A 23694-nucleotide genomic window follows, 5' to 3' on the forward strand; every position below is an offset into this window, starting at 1 on the left:
CCTCAAGGCCAGTCCATATTATATAATTAATTTACTATATGAATAATAAAATGAATAAGGAATGAAAAAAGATTCAAAAGAGTACCAGAGAATAAGAGTTGCAATATACCTTAAAATATGTGTAGATTATACCATAGAATTATTTATTTTCAGTTTTGTTTTTGAGATGGGCACCCCCCGGATATTTTCATATGATAATTCATAAAAATGCACCCCCTATAATATTCTTATACAAATACACCCCTATAATATTCTTATAAAAATACACCCCTATAATATTCTTTAAAAAATACACCCCTATAATATTCTTATAAAAATACACCTCTATAATATTATTTTAAAAGTACGATGTTATGAAACTTTTGTCCAATGTTTTAGGCGTTAGCGCAATAGTAACAAATTACAAAACTGCAACATTCCAAACGTTAAACATATGGTCTAAACTATTCAGTTTACACATTTGAAGACAGAATTTTTTCTAGAAATTAATATAGGTCTGAGAATTAGACTAAACTTCTAACTATGGTTTCCTGCCTTGGCAGATTACCCGTAGGCCTACTCCCTTCGATGAGTTTACAATATGGAAATCAACGCGTATAATCAGTATATATAGCTATAGTGGAAAATACTTAACTCATAGCCTGCCATAAGGCTGCATGCACGCTATCGTTATAGTGCTTTGTACATGCGAGAGAGCCACCGCTTGAGTGCCATGTGCGTGCAATGCAGCATTCGTAATAGCAGTTATTGTTCATGCTCATTGGACTGTGCAGTGTATTTTGCACTCGCTATTCATAGAACCATCGTGTTAATCAGATTATCTCCAAAACAACCTGGCACGGGAGAATTTGGGGCTTGGCACAATGGGGACTAGCCCTGTGGCATGATAAGAGTTAATATAAACATGGCATATTTTCATAAAATTTTCAAATATAAAAACCGATAAATCCCAGTTTAAAATGTGTAAAAAGATCATAGCTGTATGATTTGTGTTTTTTTTTTGCCCATAAATGACATGTGTTGGCACTGCCCATCGACTGAAAAGTGATCAGGAAAGAAATATGAAGGGGTCGAAGCTTAACACTACTTAGGGCGCGTTTATGCTTCACTTTTGAAGGTAGAATGAGCGATTTGTAACGCTCATCGTAAACGCTCATCGTAATCGCAGTTCCACGGTGTGCTGTTCATGCTCCCTTCTCTGGCTCCTACAGGCAATTCTCCGTGTGTGGCCTTAATTGGTATTCCAGCTGGATTCGCAAACCTTCACTGTGTATGCTACGTATACCCACTAGAGGTCAGTGCGTTGACCCCATTTAAACGCGTTTACAAATTGTAAACGCATCTTTTTGTGAGTTTACGATCGGCGATCGTGATCGCCGTTTTTCGGTGAGATCGATTCTACAAAAGTGAGCATGGACGCAACGGTGTTTTAAACTAAACGCGTAACAGATGCCTGATTCTGGCCAGAAAAAGTGAAGCATAAACACGCCCTTAGTCAGGATGTAATCGTCTTTGATCTTGACAAAGAGGGCTTCCTGAAATACGTATAGCGGACAAGTAGCCTAACGCCTATATTAACAGTCAAGAAATGAGACTCGTGACGGTTTCGAGAGACGGGCCTCAGGTTCCTCTGCGTCCATTAACAATCTTCTGTTGTCCTGGCCATGATCGGGATCGTCGTCAGAACATCTGCAGCACTTGTGCGAGATTTTCAGGAACATCCCCTCGATGTAACGATACATGATCGCCCAAATGAAGCCTTCCAAAGGCGTCACGAGGCTGAATATAGTCAAGATACCACGCACGTCTTTCAGGGTCTCTTCGTTCTCTGAGAGGTACCTCTCCGAGAGCTGGCTGGCGAAGTAGACATTCGGCATACCGACGGCGAGCGAGACCGCGCAGCAGACATTGAACGGGAGGCTAGCGATGAGAGCAATTACGATCCCGCATACAAAGCCGATCGGTGGTAAGGATACGGTGCCAACCCAGATTTGCCAGTCCACCATGTAATATTCGGGGTTGGTGATGCCATTTAGGACAGGGGTGGTGACGGCGGCGATCCAGAAGGCATTGCTGCAGATCTGAGAGAAAGAAGATGGGGAGGTGCAAGAAAGAGAGAGAGAAAAAAAAGGGTGAGAAATTGAGATCCAGAGATTGATAGATAGATCAAGAAAGAAAGAGACAGAGACAGAGACGGAGAGAGTGTGAGAGAGAGAGAAAAACTAGGATACAATTTCAGAGACATGCAGAGACAAATCGAGGGTGTGGTTTTTGTCCAAATTACCATCTACCATGGTTACCATGGTGGATGGTAATTTGTCCATGGAACCGTGGTGACCATGGGTTTTTTCATAAGGGCGTGCGCGCGCGGATCGATCCAGAGAGACAGAAACGGCGAGAATCCATGCTGAGAAAAGAGGAAATACAGAGGATATAGGCGATAATAATCATGTAATATCTCATTTAACTTGCCTGGGGGGGGGGGGGGGTAGTTGTCTTGGGGGTAGTTGTCCTAGGGGGTAGTTGACTAGGGTGGATGTCCGGGGGTAGTTGTCCGGGGGTTAGTTGTCCTGGGGGAAGTTGTCCTAGGGGGTAGTTGTCCTAGAGGGTGGTTGCCCTAAGGGGTAGTTGACTGGGGGTGGTTATCCGGGGGTGGATGTCGAGGGGGTAGGTGTCCCGGAGGTAGTTAATGTCCCAGACGGTATAGTTGTCCAGGGGTAGTTGTCTGGGTGGTAGTTATCCTAGGGGGTAGTTAACTAGGGCTTGTTATCCGGAGGTGGATGTCCGGGGGGTAGTTGACCAGGGTGAAATTGTCCTAGGGGGTAGTTGTCTCGAGGATAGTCGTCCTAGAGGGTGGTTGCCCTACAGGGTTAGTTGTTCTAGGGGGTAGTTGTCCTAAGAGGTAGTTGGGAGTGGTTATCCGGGGGTGCATGGATGTCCAGGGGGTAGGTGTCCTAGAACCAATTAGGACTAAATGTCTCCGTTTCAGCGCTGAGGGTGTGTTATTTTCTCAGCTGATTGGGCGCGCGACCCGGAAGCAGTCCAGATAGTGGACTTCGTACATGTAACTCACAAGCCTACCTTTGCCATCAGCCTTCCCTTGACTTTTCCGTACTTCTTCTGGTACAGCACACCCAGGATAGTAGGTACGACTAACAACAGCTCGGCCAAGGCGAGGTCAAGTGGTGTGGGGATGACGAAATACTCATGTGTCCAGTTACTGGCATAGAAGGAAAACCACAACGGGATGAGTCCGACGGAGAGGGCGGTAGAGAACATGGCCATACACATCCTGTACGTGAAGCGGACAAAATGAAAAGTGAATTCATGCATATAATTATCCTATCGCTGAAAGGACGTTGTAAAGCCTGTAAGGATCAAGTTATAAGAAGCCAAATTTAGTTTTTGTTTTAAGGATACCGTAGATTGACTGGAATTGTTGTACAAACGTAGCTAGGCTTGTCACATGGAAACTACAGATATGATATGATGTGGGCACGGATTCAAGGAAGGAAAACTTTGTTTTACCTACTAAACTACTACTACTATTGCTACTTTGTACATTCCGGTGTATGGAAATGATTGGAGTTCAGTTGAGTGTTAATAAACAAAGAACCATGAAATTACCACATTGTCTCAAGGATCATATGTAGATATCTCTACATTAGTAAAACAAAGTCGATTCTTCAACGGATACTGCATGGATGAAGGAATTCGACACGGCAAAGCCCCCGGGCGTGATACTCGCGAACACCGCACAAGTACTAAAGTCTGACGTGACGTGACACAGTGAGTAATTCAATGAAATGAAACTCAGAAGTGAAATCGGCTGAATGAAATGAAACTTTGAAGTGAAATCGGCTAGACTCTATAGCTCTACACGTTACTGCTGATTTGAAAGGAATGTTTATCAAGTAAATTGCAATTATGCTGGATGGGAATACTACTCCCAAATCCCCAGGTGGGAAAGATAAGGAACTGAGCAATGCCAATGGCAATGATATCGATCATGTCGTGAAAGATAAGGAACTGAGCAATGCCAGTGGCAATGATATTGATCATGTTGATGATAAGGAGAGTGGTGCAACAAGGAGCTTTACTAGAGAAAGAGATCTAGAGAATGGGAAAGAAGATCAAGATGACTCAGAATCCACATTGTCATTATGTGGATCATCGGCCTCTTCTGCCAGCACTGCAAAGAGGAGAGAAAGAGAGAGAAAGAAGGAAAGACAACTTAAAGCAAAGTTGATAGCCTTACATCAAACGAGTGAACTTGAGAAGAAACTGAGAACACTTCAAAAACAACATGAAATGGAACAAGCCGAACAAGAAATACGAATTGCAAAAGAAAAGGCTGAGAATTTGAGAAAGAGTCAGCTTTTGAAGGATGAAGAAGCGGAGATTGAAAGACAAAAGACTGCTATTCTCTTGCAAGCAGAATTGAAGCTTCTACAACAAGACTCAGAAGAAGAGCTACAGAAATGGAAAGTGGAAGGTGATTCTTTCCGTGATCGTGGACAAGAACGAGAACAAGTAAGAGGTGACTCTTTCCGTGATCGTGGACAAGAACGAGAACAAGTAAGAGGTGACTCTTTCCGTGATCGTGGACAAGAACGAGATCAAGTTAGAGGTGACTCTTTCCTCGATCGTGGACAAGAACGAGAACGAGTTAGAGATGATTTTGTCGGTGATCATGGACAAGAACGAGATCAAGTTAGAGGTGACTCTTTCCGTGATCGTGGACAAGAACGAAATCAAGTTAGAGGTGACTCTTTCCGTGATCGTGGACAAGAACGAGTTAGAGGTGATTTTGTCGGTGGTCGTAGACAAGAACAAGAACAAGCCTTTCGCAAGGAACCTGTGAGCAATGAAGAAGGAGCCACCAAACAGATGCTTAGGGAGATGATTAGATTCACTGCAGAAAACAGTCTACCATCGCCAGATCTCGAGCCGTTCAATGGGGATCCACTTGATTACCTTACCTTTATAAGGAATTTTGAATATGTGGTTGAAAAGAGAACTGATGAACCTTTCAGAAGACTAGAGCTTCTACTAAAATACACACGAGGAGAAGCGCATGAGCTTATTCGAGAATGCCCCCACATACAACCAAGTAAGAGGGCATATGAGACAGCCAAGTCCATGCTACACAGAGACTACGGAAAGCAGAGTAACATAATAAATGCATACAAGGAAAGGGCAATTGCCTGGGAGCAGATACGATCAGGAGATAGGCAAGGATTGCGAAAATTCGCAATATACCTCAATAATTGCTCACATGTTAGAGCAGCAGGGGACTTAGGAGGCATGGATAGTGCAAGTTTTCTGAGAGTTCTGGCAAGCAAACTACCCTTGTATCTCCAACAGAAGTGGATCTCACGAGTAGGCCTGACTCGTGATATTGCCAATAGGAATCCCACCCTGGACGACCTTGCACAGTTCGCCATACAGACTGAAAGAAACATTAACGATCCCATGGTACAGGGATTGGGATATCAGAGGACTGAGAAAAATGCTTCCTACAATAAAGATGAGAAAGAAAAACTACAAAAATCAAGAAGCACAAAGGCATTTGGTACAGCTACACAACAGGATAGGGAGCAGAAGGACAAGAGGGATCCAAGTTGTACTTTCTGTGGCACCAACTCAAGGCATGTTATTGACGAGTGCCGAAAATTTGAAGCCTTGAAAGTTGAAGAAAGATCAGAGCAATGTAAAAGGAAAGGCCTCTGCTTCCGATGCCTGAAACCAAAACATCTGAAAAAGGAATGCAAGAGTAAGATCAAGTGTGATGTCTGCGACAGGATGCACAACACTTTAATGCATGATCCCAGGTGGATGAAAGACGGAGAAGGAAATACAAGGAAAACCACCAATGATGCTTCAACATCTACCGATGTGCAAAGTGAAGCTGGAAGGATCTCTTCAGGGTCTACCAATGTGAAGAAAGGTGTTGGAGGAAAACCCCAGACATCGACGTGCATGACGATAGTTCCAGTCATCGTGAAGCACAAAGGAAATGACAGATGCATATCAACTTATGCATTCATAGATAATGGATGTGGAACAGTCTTCTGTGACACAGAACTTACCCAAAGGCTGCATGCAAGAACCAGGAAAACCAAGCTAATAGTCAAGACATTGAATCTTGAAGAAGTGATAGATACAGAAGTCACTGTAGATGAGCTGCAGATCGCAGGAGTAAAGGAGAAGGAATTCATCAATCTTCCGCCCATCTATGTCAAAGATGGTATACCAGTGACAGTTTCAGATGCTCCAACTCAAAAGGATCTGAAACGATGGAAACATCTGAAGGACATAGAATTGCCCGAAATAAGTAACCGCAACTCTATTTCAAGGGTAACTCTCATGATTGGAGCCAACGTTCCGTCAGCATCGATGCCTCTAGAAATTAAAGCTGGTGACATCGAAGAACCATATGCTATCCGCTCAAGGCTAGGTTGGCTCGTGTATGGTATACAAGCTCAAGAGCAAGCAGATATTCACAAAGTCTGTTTTTGTAAACAGGAAGAAGTTTCCATCATTCCTAGACAAGAGGAATTAGAACGGAAATTCAAAGACTTCTGCAATATGGAATTTACAGAGAGACTAAGTGATCACAGAGAGGGCCTGTCAGTTGACGACAAGACTTTCTTGGACATAATGGAGAAATCTATCACTAAGAAAGACAATCATTATCAGATAGATCTGCCCTTAAAGCAGAGAGATCTGGCTATGCCTAACAACAAGGACCAAGCTGAAAGATTTCTGGAAAGACAAGGACAGAAGTTATCAAAGAACAAGGAAATCCATGAACAGTACACCACATTCATGAATGATCTGGAAAAGCAAGGCTATGCAGAGAAGGTTCCAGAAGCAGACTTGGACAGACATGATGGGAAGGTATGGTATATCCCTCACCATGGGGTGTATCATCCCCAAAAGCCAGGAAAGATTAGAGTAGTCTTCAATTGTCCTATCAGCTACAAAGGAAAGTCTCTTAATCAGGAACTCCTACAAGGACCAGATCTAACCAACAGATTACTTGGTGTTCTCCTCAGATGGAGGAAAGAGAAAGTGGCTATAATGGCAGATATACAGTCTATGTTCTATCAGGTGAAAGTTACACCAGACCAATGCGACATGCTGCGTTACTTGTGGTGGCCTGAGGGGGATATCACCAAAGAGCCAGTAGCCTACAGAATGCTAGTCCATCTTTTTGGGGCTACATCTTCTCCCAGTTGTTCGAATTATGCCCTGAAAAGAACAGCAAAGGACAATGAAGGTTGTGCAAAGGAAGAAGTCCTAGATGCCATACAGAAAGACTTTTACGTTGATGATTTTCTGAAGTCAGTATCAACACCCCAAGAAGGCATTGATCTAGCTGAATCATTAAGACAAGTGTTGTCCAAGGGAGGCTTCAAGTTAACCAAATGGTCAAGCAACAGACGAGAGGTCTTGGATTCCATTCCAAAGGAGGAACATGCCGTTGAATTGAAGGATTTGGACTTACAAAGGGAAGTTCTTCCAACTGAACGAGCTCTTGGTGTAAGATGGGATCCAGAAAATGACCAGTTAGGCTTCAAATTGAAAGAAATGTCAAGAAAGGCTACTCGCCGAAACATCCTATCAGTAATGAGCTCAGTCTATGATCCCTTCGGGCTAGCAGCACCATTCGTTCTGAAGGCTAAGATAATTCTGCAAGAATTGTGCCAAGCTAAATTGGACTGGGACCAGTCAATCCCTGAAAAGCAGAAAATGGAATGGGAACATTGGATGAATGAGCTACAAAATCTTGACCAGGTGAAGACTGAAAGATGTCTAAAACCAAAGAACTTTGGTATAGTGACAAACAGACAGCTGCACCACTTTGCCGATGCTAGCATGGATGGCTATGGTGTTGTGACCTACTTGAGACAGACAGATGAGAATGAAGAGGTTCATGTGGCATTTTTGACAGCCAAAGCCAGGGTTGCCCCACTGAAGCCTCACACTATTGTTAAGATGGAGTTAACTGCTGCAACACTCGCAGTAAAGCAAGACAGTATGATCAAGAGGGAAATGAATATGGAGTTGGATGAGACAGTATTTTGGACGGACAGTCAAACAGTTCTGAAATACATTGCCAACGAAACTGCCAGATATCCAGTATTTGTGACAAACAGACTGAGTATCATCCGAGATGGATCAGAGACAAATCAGTGGAAGTACATTCCTACCAAGTTAAACCCGGCAGATCATGCATCCAGGGGATTGGATGCCAGTGAACTAACCAAGAAGAAGGAATGGTTTGAAGGCCCAGAATTCCTAAAGCGGTCTGAAGAAATATGGCCATCTGAGGGTGTGAAAGCTCCAGCAAGAATGGAGAAAGCTGATGATACTATGTCAGGAGATTTGGATGAGACTCACATTCATGCCACAATGATAAACAAGGAGGATCCAATAAGTGCACTCCTGTCGCACTATTCTGATTGGGATAAGCTGAAACGAGGAGTTGCCTGGATATTGAAGTTCAAGAAAATGCTACAAGGAAAGGGGAAAGGAATAGATGGCAATTCCAGTGAAATGTTCAGCCTGACAAATAAGGACATTGAAGATGCCGAAGTCGCAATTGTTAAACAATTGCAACTTGAATCATTCCCAGAGGAAATGAAACGACTGGCTGGTCACGGAGAAGAGAAAGGAGTACCAAAACGCTCTACCCTTAGTAACCTTGATCCAGAATTGAGCAATGGGTTACTTCAAGTAGGTGGAAGGTTGCAGAATGCCCAGATTCCAAGCAGTGCTAAACATCAATACATCCTACCAAAGAAGCATCATGTAACCACTCTTTTAATGCAATACATCCATAGGAGAGTTGGTCATCAGGGACAAAATCACATGGTAGCTGAATTACGACAGAAATTCTGGGTGGTAGGAGCTGGAGTTTTAGCACGAAACATAGCAAGGAAATGCATCATTTGTAGAAAGAACCAAGGAAAGGCTGGTCATCAGAAAATGGCAGAACTTCCAAGAAGTCGAGTTCAGAGTGACGAGCCGGCGTTCACCAGAGTTGGCATGGACTATTTTGGTCCTTTTGAAATAAAGTGTGGAAGAAGCATAAGGAAAAGATATGGCGTAATCTTCACATGCCTGTCCTGCAGAGGGGTGCACATTGAAGTTGCATCGAGTCTAGACACAAGCTCCTGTATTGAGGCTATTCGTCGCTTCATCAGCCGCCGAGGACCTATGAAAGAGATGTTCTCGGATAATGGTACAAATTTAGTAGGAGCTGAAAGGGAACTGAAGCAGGCATTAAAGGAGCTGAATCAAGACCAGCTGATCAACTTTCATGCAAACCATGGCATGAAATGGCATTTCAATCCTCCTGCTGCTTCCCATCAGGGGGGAGTATGGGAACGCCAAATTAGAACAGTCAGAAAGATACTGTGTGCAGTCATGAGAGAGCAGTATCTAAAGTCCTACCAGAATGAGGAGCAGCTCCATACATTCATGTGTGAAGTGGAGGCCGTCATAAATAGTAGGCCTCTTACCAGATGTTCAGACAACCCAAATGATCTGGATGTAATCTCACCAAACAGCTTGCTGACTATGAAGGGTTCAACGACGCTACCTCCAGGGATCTTCGACGACAAGGACATCTACTCAAAGAAGCGGTGGAAACAGATGCAGTACTTGGCAGACCTATTCTGGAAGAGGTGGGTGCGAGAGTACCTGCCTTCTCTACAACGCCGACAAAAGTGGCTGCAGCCAAGTCGTAACCTTCAGGTGGGGGACATTGTACTCGTCATAGACGAAACAGCGCACAGATGTTCCTGGTCCATGGCCCGAGTGCAAGAGGTTATGCCAGACAACAAGGGGTTCGTCCGCAGAGCGAAAGTGAAAACTGCAACAACATCGCTAGTAAGGCCAGTAACCAAGTTGTGTATTTTACTGGAGCAGGAAATTTGAATGGAGTTTGTCTCAAATTTATGAAAGGATCTACATGTATAATATGTGAAAGTGCCTTTAAGTGGATGTGCTTTGAATCATTATTGGAGGAGGATATCAAGCAAATGAAGCAATTTGTGTTTGGATCAAGCGAACAAGTGGAATTCAGAGCGCCAGTGAAATTTTGTGTTTGTGTTAAAGTGAGAAGTAAAATATTAATAGCCCTTTGGCTAGTAATTGGTAATCATTTGTGATAATGAGCCAATACAGGATCAAATCATGTTTAATAGCGAATTTGGATCTGATCAACACATCTTTAACCGCGAATTTGCATTGGATCAACATATGTTTTATCGCGAATTTGCATTGGATCAACATATGTTTTATCGCGAATTTGCATTGGATCAACATATGTCAAGTCGCGAATTTACACAGGATGATTTTGTCAACACGCGAATTGCAAGAGAGCAAAGTTTTACGCGATTTCAAGAGAGGATGCTTCCATGAAAGGATGTCAATTTAAGACATTTAATTATGATAAGTCAGCACCGAATATTGTTTATGCTTTGCAAGAACGATAAAGGATATGAACATGAACTGGAACGAACTATTGAACTTTCAAACTGTTTAAGTTGAACTCTGTGAAATGCTATTCATGACTGAAATGTTTGTTTTGAAATTTGATGTTTTATACTCATACATGTGCATGCATATATGTAAGTTTGTTGAGTTTCAATATTTCTTTGTGTTATCACAATTGGGATGTTTAAATTGAGGATGATTGAACAAACATGTACACAAATAATTAAAAGAGAATATTTTGTTAAAAATTTGTTCAAGGTAATGATTGAACTAGCCTCAGAGTTAAAATCAGATACACTTTGTTAATATAAAACATACCAGAAAGAGAGAACTCAAATAGGGTTAAAGGGAGAAAGTGTTTTGAAAACAGTGTATTTGTTGACATAGAAAGTTAGAAATTTCATTTCATTAGATGTTCAGAACATTAACATGAATGATAAGATTTAAATATATGTGTCTGCACTCTGCAGTGTAGAACATTATAAGGAAGTTCAGATTGTGTTATATTTAAATTGAGGATTAACATGTTTAAGTGAAGTAAGGAATGTTATTTAGTTTTATGTGCAAATGGCAAGGATATTTGCATGTGCTTAGTAGTCAATCCACAATGTGACTTCAGTCATGCAGGTAAACTTCGGACAGATTGATATATGCAAATAGAAAGAACAAGGTTAATGTTCAAGCAGAAGTATAAGTATTACATGTATGAAGATGGTATTATGCACAATGCTAAATATTTCCTTTTTTCTATTGTTTGAAAGTACATGTGCATCTACGTTATTTCAATGTTCCTTTTATGTTGATGTACATGTACATCAGTTCAGTTCAATTGAAGGTGTTCAGAAATTGTTTTATGTTTAAGTAAAAACAAAAGGAAAAATGTTAAAGGTAGTAAATACAGCCACTAATTATTCTTGTTTTGGAAGAACAATTCTTGTGTTTGGATATCATATTACTGGTTTATTTCCAGAGTTATTTTTTGAAAGGCAATTATAACGAAAATGGTGTTTTTGATAATTTAATTACCATAGGTATTACATTATGACAAAAGTTTGACAAAAGTTTGACAGCTATGAGTAAACATTGAAAATATTTTGATTTAAAGTTATCATTGATTCATGATTATTTTGTATTGGATGCTTTTGTTGAGTTGATACAGGAATGTTTATAGTAATCCAGGGATAAAGCTCAATTTAGCAGAATTTAGTGTATTCTGTGCATTTAGATAGTAGAAATTGGCAGAGTATAGAGACATAAGTGTTACATCTCATTGTGATTATGATTTGTTTTGGAAACACTTAGGTATTATATAAATAGAAAGTGTTTGAATTTAATTTTACCTAGGTTATGAGACAATATGTAGAAAATGGTTGTAAACATTTGATAATACATGTAGATAACAGTTGGTATTTTGTTAATTTACATCAGTGGTGGACAATTAAGTTTTGGTTAAATAGATGTTAATCGTTGCACCCTCTAGCTGCAACTGGGGGGAGGAATGTAAGGATCAAGTTATAAGAAGCCAAATTTAGTTTTTGTTTTAAGGATACCGTAGATTGACTGGAATTGTTGTACAAACGTAGCTAGGCTTGTCACATGGAAACTACAGATATGATATGATGTGGGCACGGATTCAAGGAAGGAAAACTTTGTTTTACCTACTAAACTACTACCTACTATTGCTACTTTGTACATTCCGGTGTATGGAAATGATTGGAGTTCAGTTGAGTGTTAATAAACAAAGAACCATGAAATTACCACATTGTCTCAAGGATCATATGTAGATATCTCTACAAAGCCATTGATTTTTTTTCTTGTTATAATTTTTTTATTCAGAGCTACAAAATCACGGATGACATCATGCATACTTCTTTACAACAAGCAATTCATCACATGTTTAAATTAGATAAAATTATATATCTTATAGATTATAAATGCTTTTCGATCCAGTAAATCATTGATTTACTTTATCCACTTAGTATTCGCATCTATTATCTAAGTTTTATTCAACTTCTAGTCTGTATTTTAACATAAACAAGAAATGTTGTCCATTATTATAATAGCCATTGAAAATACATGTTGATGGTAAACATTTTACAGAAAACAGATGGATTAAAATTGTTAGTTATTCCAGTCGGTATATAACGTTTCATTTTCATGATCATGTGTCATCCAGTAAACTTTAAGCGACGTTAGCAGCCCCGTCAGACGGATAATAGAATAAGAAGAAGACGAAGAAGAAGAAGAAGACGAAGAAGAAGAAGAAGCAGAAGAAGAAGAAGAAGAAGAAGAAGAAGAAGAGGAAAAGGGGAAGAAAAGGAGTAGAACGACGACAAAGAGGAGGAAGTTTAAAAAATAAAAAAAAACAGTCGTGTATCTTTTGAATCAATTAATTAATTCTTGCCCTAAACAACCTTACCTCTTTCCCCTTTTATTTCCTTTCCCGATTTACCCGCCTTTATATAGCGATCTCCCCTCTCCTCTCCTCCCCTCCCCTCTCCTCCCCTCCCCTCCCCTCTCCTCCCCTCTTCTCTCCTCCCCTCCCCTCCCCTCTCCTCCCCTCTTCTCTCCTCCCCTCCCTTCTCCTCTTCTCCCCTCCCCTCCCCTCTCCTCTCCTCCCCTCCTCTCCCCTCTTCTCCCCTCCCTTCTCCTCTCCTCCCCTCCCCTCTCCTCTCCTCCCCTCCCCTCCCCTCCCATCTCCTCCCCCACTCTCCTCCCCTCTCCTCCCCTCCCCTCTCCTCTCCTCCCTCCCCTCTCCTCTCCTCCCCTCCCCTCCCCTCTCCTCCCCCACTCCCCTCCCCTCCCCTCCCCTCCCCACTCCCCTCCCCTCCCCTCTCCCCCCACTCTCCTCCCCTTTCCTCCCCTCCCTTCTCCTCTCTTCCCTCCCCTCCCCTCCCCTCTCCTCCCCTCCCTTCTCCTCTCCTCCCTCCCCTCCCCTTCCCTCCCCTCTCCTCCCCTCTTCTCCCTTCCCTCTTCACCCAATCAATCTCCCTCTCCCATCATCTAGCCTCAGGGTCAGCCAAAGTGGGATAATTTCCCTAAGAAATCTCCGAATATCATAAATATTTGGATCTAGGAAAAGATTAGGAAAGACTGCATGTTCTTTTTTTTTTACGAACCCCACAATGATGACGCCGTCGCCGTAGTAGACGAGGATGGCACACAAAGGCGACACCGGGGAGCAAGCCAATATGATCATAGCCAAAGCCTCGTTGGCAGACATGTCGAGGAGGAGCGCGAGGCCGTAGCCGATGACGGGTTGGAATAGGGACAGGAAGGCGAGTCCAATGATGATGCTCTTGGAAAGATGCGCTTTCTTGTCTGAGACGTATTTGATCGAGATGACGCAACCCATGCCGAAGAGCGCGACGAAAATGCCTGCGTTGATGATATAGACTCGGGCCGACGCAAGGAACGATACCAAGATCTATTTGGGAGAGGGAGGAAATGAGGGACAATTGTGCTTTGCGTTAAATATGTGGGCCCGAATTCACAAAGGAGGTTTGTGGACAATCTAGGTTTATGTGCGTCATATGACGCGTTTAGAAGCATTTCAGACCAAGGTTCAGACAAACCTTGGTCTGAAACGCGTCACATGACGCACATGAACCTAGGTTTGTCTACAAACATCCTTTGTGAATTCGGGTCGTGATCTTTGCTAATCGAAATCCATACAATATAACACTCCCTACTCCTTCATGACTAGCAACAAGGAGTTATTATGCAAGTGTGAAACAGTTAGGCAAAAGGGACGGTAGGGAAACAATTAAAGGCACACTGTCCTACTTGTAGCTACTTGCTCCCTCTATATAGAAAACTTCCCAAATCGGTGCCTGTTGGTCCCCCATGATCCTCTTTTTCTTATGTTAAATGAGAGCTGAGTTAATGAGATAGCCACCTGTCACAGTGACCTTGCTGGCTCGCTGTGTGGTCTAATCCCTTCTGGCTGAAGTAGTAAAGCCTCCCTTTAAATTAAAAAAACTATCAATTGCATCCCTTATCACACCATTACTTTAGGGCGGCCGTAAACCGTCGATGGCTTGGCAATTCTTCTACAAGTAACTGGAATGTACCCCCCCCCCCCTCCCCCATTCATTCCTCCTGATACCCATTTACCTCTTCTTTCCGAAGTATGGCAAATTAATGTAGATTAACGTCTAGTTGCCAAAGGATATTATGCAACAGGGATTCGAACCCCATAGGTCAGACCCCCTACTAGCTGTATGCTAGGATTGATAATATAAGGGTTATGCTGACTGACTAGATGTGCACTTTTAAAGCCCCACTGTCCTACTTGTAGCTACTTGCTCCCTCTATATGGAAAACTTCCCCAATCGGTGCCTGTTGGTCCCCCATGATCCTTTTTTCTTTTCTTATGTTAGTTGAGAGCTGAGTTAATGAGATAGCCACCTGTCAGTGACCTCGCTGTGTGGTCTAATCCCCATCTGGCCCAGTAGTAGTGACAGTCTTTAAGTCACATTTCGATCTTGGTTACGTTCAGTCATACAATTTCAGAAAGCATGATGTTCACACAATAATTGTAGAGGTGTTGGGTTAGTGGGTACGTCTCTGGACTATAAAGCACAATGTACGTGGTTCGAATCCCTGCCACGGAACGTCCAGTGGCCAGACTCCATTAATCTACATTAATTTGTTACTCTTGACCCAGAAATACGTAGTAGGCCTATGCACTTAGCGCTATATTTTGCTGCATCTAAAGCCGTGGTTATAATATCCAAAGTCTTTATTAAATTCAACCTCATATATAATATCACAATGCGTTAATTTACGATATACAAGGACGTTGTATCACAATGCGTTATGCGCTATACAAGGACATTACAATTATTATCACAACGCGCTATAGTTGCGCTATTCAAGGACGAAAGAAATTAATGCACCTTAAAGCCTATCTGCACTAGTTTGGCCAGGGGAAGGGGGATAAGACCTCCCTGCGTGGTCACTGACAGGTGTTTATCTCATCAAATCAACTCTTAATTAACGTAAGAAAAAGTGGATCATGGGGGATCAAGGCGTACGGCTTATGCATTGTTGGCTACTTGGCTATATAGAAGTAGCAAGTAGCTACAAGTAGTGCAGTCCCGCCTAAAACATTATTTTCGATTCTTTTCGACCCCGTCCTTTTTTGTTGTTGAAAAAAATCCTGGATCCGCCCCAACAAAACTTACCTCACCAATGTCTTGGGCATCCTCCGGGGAAACGTTGTTGGTCAAGTTTGAGTGAATGACCTCCATAATGATCAGAAAGAAACCAATTCAACGTCACAATCTGTGGAAGAGCAGGACAGGGTCAGGTCATTTGAACAAAAAATGTGATAATAATAATAGTGATGTTTTTTTAACATACCTATCCAAATTACATCTCATGTTAAAAACAATCATTACGAAATGTTGTACTGATGACCTTGTATTGATTTATTTGGTAATGTGTTATGACTTGATTATAGCACAGTGTTAGTCATAATTATATTTATGTATCAGACTTTATAGTTTTGAATTTGTGTACATTATTTTTGCCTTTGTTATGTATCTGTTTGTATCTTTATTTGTATTTGAAATCCAACCACAATTTTTATTTGCAATAAAGAAATACTTTCATTATGAAGATATATTTATTATCTTTCTCCCCCCCCCCCAAGAGTCAAGATAAAAGGGACACTTATCAGAGGTGCAAAGTGGAAGTGTTACTTTTACAAAAATCAACAGGAGCACTTGCCAAATTAATAGGGGCACATTTCCCATATAAAAAGGCTCACTTTTGGGGTATTTAAAAAAGTGAGGGGGGCGCCTTTGCACGGTACTACCATGATACCGTCAGTACTATAGCTACCACGGCTCTATATATATAGTGTACCGTAATAATTGTAAGGGTACTACGTACATGGTATATGCACGGTGGCCAGGATACGCGTGTAGGCCTACCATGGTAATTTTAATAAGGGAACTGAATTTGTGGAATTTCTATGCGATCTTTATTACTGATTCCCTGTTTTATCTCTTTCAATCTTAATATTCTACGTGCTTACTTCCTGAAAACCAAATAAACAATTAAACATCAACCAATTTAAAATACCGAAAAATGTTAGAAATTCATATGCAAACCTGATCACAAAATACAAGTTTTAATTTTATTTTCTCCATTTTATTATCCTTAAGACATGTACGAAGTACAATATATACACAGTCATTTATAAAATATACATTATGATATGGAAGAAGGAAATATCATATACTAGCCCAGTAGCTTACGTCTCGACGTTTTGTGTGATAAAATGCTGAGATTTTATGACGGTACTGATTTCTACTCCGACATTTGTTTGTTCCTCTGACATTTTTGTTGTACCTCTGACATTTTAATTTGACATTATTACCTCTGACTTCTTTTACTTGGCAACTTTAAGCTATGAAATTATAGTGATTATTAAATTGATTATTTTTTGTTTCGTTGGTCAATTTTATCCATTGCAACTAGTTGGACAGAGTCGACCGCTTCTTGATTGACATATGCTAGTCATTTGAAACCAATTTTCAGTTATGAAAAGTCATGTGTGTGGGTAGTATATTCATTCCATAACATTTTAGAGTTCTTCTTTATTTCCTTCTTCTTCTTCTTCTTCTTCTTCTCCCTCCTCCTTCTCCTTCTTCTTCTTCTCCCTCCTCCTTCTCTTCTAATTAAAATTGTATCCCTTTTCTTCTTCCTCCTCCTTCTTCTTCCTCCTCCTTCTTCTTCCCTTCCTCTACTTCTATTTTTTCTCCTTCTTTCTCGTCTTATAATTCTCTTCTCTTTCTCCTCCACCTTCTTTCTTTTTTCTTTTCATTTTCCTCCTCCTTCTTCTTCTCCTTATAGATCCTTCTTCTTCCTCCTCCTCCTTCTTCTTCCTCCTCCTTCTTCTTCCCTTCCTCTACTTCTATTTTTTCTCCTTCTTTCTCGTCTTATAATTCTCTTCTCTTTCTCCTCCACCTTCTACCTTTTTTTCTTTTCATTTTCCTCCTCCTTCTTCTTCTCCTTATAGATCCTTCTTCCTCCTCCTCCTCCTTCTTCCTCCTCCTTCTTCTTCCTCCTCCTTCTTCTTCCCATCCTATACTTCTATTTTTTCTCCTTCTTTCTCGTCTTATAATTCTCTTCTCTTTCTCCTCCCCTTCTTCCTTTTCATTTTCCTTCTTCTTCTCCTCCTTCTAGATCCTTCTTCTTCTTCTCCCTCCTCCTTCTCTTCTAATTAAAATTGTATCCTTTTTCTTCTTCCTCCTCCTTCCTCCTCCTCCTCCTTCTTCTTCCTCCTCCTCCTCCTTCTTCTTCCTCCTCCTTCTTCTTCCCTTCCTCTAATTCTATTTTTTCTCCTTCTTTCTCGTTTTATAATTCTCTTCTCTTTCTCCTCCACCTTCTTTCGTTTTTTCTTTTCATTTTCCTCCTTCTTCTTCTCCTCCTTATAGATCCTCCTTCTTCTTCTCCTCCTCCTTCTATATTCTTCTTCTTATTAGGAGTAGCTAGTATTTTCTTTTAACCCTGAAGATTCTTGCAGAACTTTATGAGGAATATTGGCTGCATATATTGTGTACAGCCAATATGTGCATACATGTGTGCCAATATTTCATAAGGAGGAACAAGTAAAAATCGCCTTTGATCTATTGAAAGTTTTCTTTATTCTTTTTAATCATAACATCTGATCAGATTATTTTTTGTTTACTTACCAAGCAAATGTCTTTAGTAGATTTCCGTCAATGCTCCTTGTACCATCGTATGTATAGTGAGTTCCAAGATGATTCGATCTATGACCCACTTGTCAAAATGTTTCACTAAAAAATTAAATGAGTTCCAAGTCAAGTCAACGAATTTGTTTAAATGCAAAGTTAAAGCATTCGAGATGGTATTCTTTTAAAGAGCCACGCAATATGAAAAGTTTGGGATACATTCAAAATCGATAAGTCAATAATAACATTTTCCTACAAATTCTTCTGCTTTTAGCGTGCTGTGCTCTCGTTTGATAGCAGTACACTGAAAATCAGCTTATAAAATCCCGTAATGCATGGTTCCTCGCTTTTTCTCTATAGAATGCAACATAAACCACTTTTAAGGTCTTTTTGTGATTTCTATAATTATGTAACGTTTCACTTCGGAATCCTGATCCTTATTTACTGTGTCCATTCAGGCCCGGTTTGTTGTTGTTGTTATTGTGATTAATGACGTGTCCATCGTCATTGGATGATTTTCGCAAAAATTCACAAAGAACCATTTATAGTCCACGCGAATAAACGGGAACGGTTCAGTGGTTTTGTATAAAACTTAAGAATAAACAGTGGTTTTGGAATGCCCATGCAGACACAGGGCTAGGTTGAACTGTTTGTCAGTTATTTTGTTTTGGGGGATACTGTTCGGTGGTTTTGTATAAATCTTAAGATTAAACAGTGGTTTTTGGAATGCCCAGCCATACATGGCTATAGGTGAATTTTTTTCTTCTTCTTTCAACATAGATTCAAACGAGAATTGGTGACTTATTAACCTGAAGAGAAATTTGTGTGTAGGGGTATGTGAATGAAGATTGTAAAAGCGTGTTCACTTATCACACAACATAACTCTAATCTATACGAGGAAGCAAGGTTGCACTGACAATAAAATACATGATAAACTGTATTCCCTTTTCGTTTTTTTAATTGAGGTATAATCACGAGAGACTATACACTTGCAAAGTGTAGTCAAGCATGGGTGTCGATCCCGGGGGATGGGGGGGGGGGGATTTATCCCTCCCCCCAATATTTCAGGTGGGGGGATGGCCTGTACAATCATCCCCCCCCCCCAATAATTCACCATCAAAAAAAAAAAAAAATGAAGGATGAGAGCCCGATGAGAGTAGTTTAATGGTTATTACTCGCAAGATGACCATCAATATACACATTTTGCTATCTCATTTTCATAATACATACATATATTCGAAGTAAATAAGACAACCGTATATGAGACAAGAATAAATTGAATTCTCGCTCATACGGATTCATCAGGAATTGATGAATTTATTCAATTTGTTCAAACAGTATCATAGAAATGCAGTGCGCCAAATGCAAAGACCTAGCGTCAAAAAGCAACGAGCTAAATGTTAAGCGCGAAGCGCAAAAATAGCAATCTGCAATGCATATCAGACGATCCTGGACAGTGTAAACATAGATGAACTCTGTGACGATTTCGTGATGAGATCGAAGACAAAGAGAAAGATTTTCGGACATTAGTATGACTTATAAATTAGTTTTCTAGTTGTTATGTTGTTTCCGTTCACCCTTTTTAAAATTCACGTCATTGTATCTTTATTTTTGTTTTTTCACTCATTTTATTTCCTGATATTTCCTAAAAGATTTTTCATTTTTAGAGAAAGATTATTATGTCACAACTTATTTGTAACACAAATTATTTTCAGTGGGGAAACTGAATTCAGACAAGGATTAATATAGAGAACAGTACATGAATCGTCTTCTTTCTCTAATAATTCAGTGAAAAGGGCAAACCTGTTAGGGGGCAACTGAATTCAGACGTGGATTAAGCGTAATAATCAAATGAAACGAAGCGTCTTCTTTTACGAATAATTTAATGAAACGTGAAAGCTTCCGCGCTAAGCACGGAATGGGCGAAAATGAATACAGACAAGGATTAAGAGTAAGGGTAGGGGGAAAATGAGTTCGTGAAGGACACGATACAACAAATCGTCTTCTTTCACTACTATGAAAGCTTCCGCGCTTCGCACAGGAATTGGCAAAAATGAGTTCAGACAAGGATTAAGAGTCGAGAACGGTACATAGAATCGTCTTGTTTCCCTAATAATTTGATGAAACGTCAAAGCTTCCGCGCTTTGCGCGGGAAGGGGGGGGGGGTGAAACGAATTCAGACAAGGATTAGGAGTCGAGAATGGTACAACGAATCGTCTTCTTTCTTTAATAATTTAATGAAATGACAGAGCTTCCGCGCTACGCGCGGAGGAATGGGAACTTGATTCAAACAAGGATTAAGAGTCGAGAACGGTACAACGAATCGTCTTCTATTTCTAATAATTTAATGAAACGTCAAAAGAAACTGAATTCAGAGAAGGATTAGGAGTCGAGAATGGTACAACGATGGTACAACGAATCGTCTTCTTTCTTCAATAATTTAATGAAATGACAGAGCTTCCGCGCTACGCGCGGAGGAATGGGAACTTGATTCAAACAAGGATTTAAGAGTCGAGAACAGTACAACGAATCGTCTTCTTTCTCTAATAATTTAATGAAACATCAAAGCTTCCGAAGCTTTGATGTTTCATTAAATTATTAGAGGAACCCCCTCCCCCCTCCCTGCACCTACCCTCTAGGGAGCACGCTTCGCGCGCTATGTAAGTGATTCGCACGCTTCGCGTGCTCACTACCGCCCCCTAAAATAAAATCCTTGCTACGCGCTTGCGAGGATAATAACCCAGTTATAGCAAGCCCATTTGGGACCCACATGGGACCCTTATTCTCTGAAATGTTATCTTTATTGAGGGTGACTTGAAAAAGTTAATAACTTAAAGGGAAGGTGCAACCTGCCACACGCCTCTACCCCTTGGTTGCTTTGATCCATTGCCTAAAATATTTTGGCACCTATCATCCCCCCTCCCCCCAACCACGGATACAAATCGACACCGTTGGGTCCACCGGCACAACCCATTCATTTTTTCGGACGGCAAGACGCGAGGGTTCCAGTGATTCTAGTTTTACGCTTCTACCGAAGAGGGGCAAGATTGTGTTATTTTGTTGTGCAGTTTAACAGAAAATCGTATATCTTCATACACATTTTCAATGATAACGTAGAATGGACCAGTTGTATTGTTTTTTAAAGTTTTTTTTTTTTATTAAGAGAACAGCGTTTCTGTTCAATGTGATGTAGTGCCCGACAACTTTGCCATATTTTGTTTTTACATATAATTTACCTAATTGAATTTTCTCTCCCAAAATGTGTGATATGACTCAGGTCACTCTTTGCATTTTAGAAAAACTATTTAACAATTTAGGCCTTTATTTGAGTAGTTTTTGTTTTTATGCGACAAAAAATTGTCCGTGACTACATCATGTTCGATTGACTAAATTGCTAATTTGAGATTTGCATAGATATGGTGATCTTATATTTCATTCATTCATTGCTCTTATTATTGGTGGACAGGTCCAAGCTATTGTCCCCTCTGGGGGTCAAATTTCATCTTTATGTATATTTAACAAACTATACATCATTTTAAAGCTGAAACTATGAATTTTATGAATCTGAATAAATAATAATTAATCAAAATACGAAGAATACCAAGGTCACGAACTTCGATTTTTATTAATTAGCGTGGCGTACGGGATATTACATTTTTATTTTTGTATCTCACTTGAATTAAAAAAAATAAATAAACATCTTAGGACACGTAGACCATCATACTAGAAAATAGGGAAATAATATAAAAACTTTCAAACTTTATTAATTATGCAAATGAGGTAGGTTCCAAAGTGTGATGTCCCGTACGTCACAAATTTGAACATTATTTGTTTAATTTTAATTATGAAAATAATTGTTTAAAAAAAGATATTCTAGGAAGTTCTAGTTTAGATGAATACCTAACACAAAATAGGTTTAACAAAAACTACAAAAATTCTGTGTTGATTACATAATCATATTAAGAAATGTGACGTACGGGACAAGTGTGGGACGTACGGGACAACCCCATATAAAACCACTGCAAGATGTGAAAAAGGATATGACCAAAAGGAGAATATATACTGTGTTAGGAAACTTGTTGTATACAGGAATATATGAACATTCCAACTGGGTCCCTTTTCGGAATTTACTTGTACTGAATTTGATGTAATTAGTCTTCAAGCCAGACCCCTAGTATTATCAACTTTGGTATTTTGCCAGTTGATGTCCCCAACATTGGCAGGATGCTAAATATGTAAATTATAATATTGTAATAGTTCCTGGAATGAGTCTAATGAAATGATATGGTAGTAGATGCACCAGAAGCTGGCTTTTACAAGTCATATATGCTGCAAACAAGAATAGCACATGGTATCAAGCTCTCCATGTGAGGTTGTTTTTTGAAATTCTATTTGAATGTATATATGACGGTAAAGGAGTACAGCATACATGTACACTGTACATGTTATGGAGCCAGCTCGGGAATTCTGATCTCCTAATAAAGCATGAATTTTAAGGAAAGATAGCCTTTTTGAGTATTACACACTCTCACCCACTTAAGATTTTCGGATAATCAATTAAAAATCAAGTTAACTTCTTGTTAATGTGATTGTTTTGTGAAAGAAGAAGAGATGACATAAAATTATCAGATTGTTGAGACCTGGGCCCCGTCTTACAAAGAGTTGATATCAATCGTAACTTATTTGCGATTGATATCAATCGTCACTATGTACATAAGAGATAGGAGGCTGCACACTTGCGATTGATTGGAGGACTTACGATTGACTGGGATCAATCGTAACTCTTTGTAAGACGGAGGCCCTGATCATTAAATCTACCTGAAAGTCACATGCACTTTAGACAGAAATGAGCATATCGACTACACACACTTGTGGCATGAAAGTTTGCCTGAACCTGGACCCTGTTTCATTAAACTTGATATCAATACCAGGTTACAAGCTACTGTTATAAGCTACTGAAACCATGGCATCTGATTGGCTGAGAGCAAATTTGTCATAGAAATTTAGCCTTTGTAATAGATAAAAAGTTTAATGAAACGGGACCCTGATCCATCTTATGTCGCATAACAGTGACGTTATCTGAAGATTTTTTTGTTTAGGTTCGTACAGCTCTCAAGACGTGTTGAAAGGCAGCCTAATGACACGGACTTTAGTCTGAATTGTTAACAGTAAATAGTTCATAGAATATAATTAGGCATTTCATCTGCTTTGCCACGGATGCTTATTAAAGTCAATAATGACATTTCCAAATATAAGGCAGATAAATACATAAAACGTATACTATACAAATAAATTATTGATAATTAAAAGAGTAAGATAAATAAGATAATAATTCGCATTTTTGCAGAATCGCACGTCCACAACCCAGGCCACTTCAAGAGGAAAATATATATCATGGGTGACAAGGGTTATGTATAATCAATAGAAGTACTTTATAAAGATTTCCTCTTTTAATCTTCAAGAGGTCCCATTC

General features: G+C 40.2%; 2 protein-coding genes across 2 annotated transcripts; one reads left to right on the forward strand and one right to left on the reverse strand.

Annotated features, from left to right (window-relative positions):
• Positions 1-1574: 1574 nt before the first annotated feature.
• LOC115922299 (solute carrier family 10 member 6-like) lies at positions 1575-3291 on the reverse strand. Its single transcript, XM_030980936.1, has 2 exons — positions 3074-3291; positions 1575-2073 (listed from the first exon to the last, which is right to left on the reverse strand). Exons 1-2 carry the CDS (start codon positions 3289-3291, stop codon positions 1575-1577), a joined length of 717 nt encoding a protein of 238 aa, XP_030836796.1.
• A 636-nt stretch (positions 3292-3927) lies between these two features.
• On the forward strand, positions 3928-9951 carry LOC100890416. Its single transcript, XM_003730019.2, has one exon. It carries the CDS (start codon positions 3928-3930, stop codon positions 9949-9951), a length of 6024 nt encoding a protein of 2007 aa, XP_003730067.2.
• The last annotated feature ends 13743 nt before the right edge of the window (positions 9952-23694 follow it).

Source organism: Strongylocentrotus purpuratus, unplaced genomic scaffold, assembly GCF_000002235.5.
Source record: "Strongylocentrotus purpuratus isolate Spur 01 unplaced genomic scaffold, Spur_5.0 spur5_contig_821, whole genome shotgun sequence".
NCBI classification, from domain to species: Eukaryota; Metazoa; Echinodermata; class Echinoidea; order Camarodonta; family Strongylocentrotidae; genus Strongylocentrotus; species Strongylocentrotus purpuratus.

Excerpts from the sequence above, each read along its gene's own strand:
- LOC115922299 (XM_030980936.1), bottom strand. The coding sequence starts at position 3,291 with ATGTGTATGGCCATGTTCTCTACCGCCCTCTCCGTCGGACTCATCCCG. Across the intron at positions 2,074-3,073 it reads CTGATGGCAAAGGTAGGCTT|CAATGCCTTCTGGATCGCCG; the intron begins GTGAGTTACATG and ends TCAGATCTGCAG.
- LOC100890416 (XM_003730019.2), top strand. The coding sequence starts at position 3,928 with ATGCTGGATGGGAATACTACTCCCAAATCCCCAGGTGGGAAAGATAAG.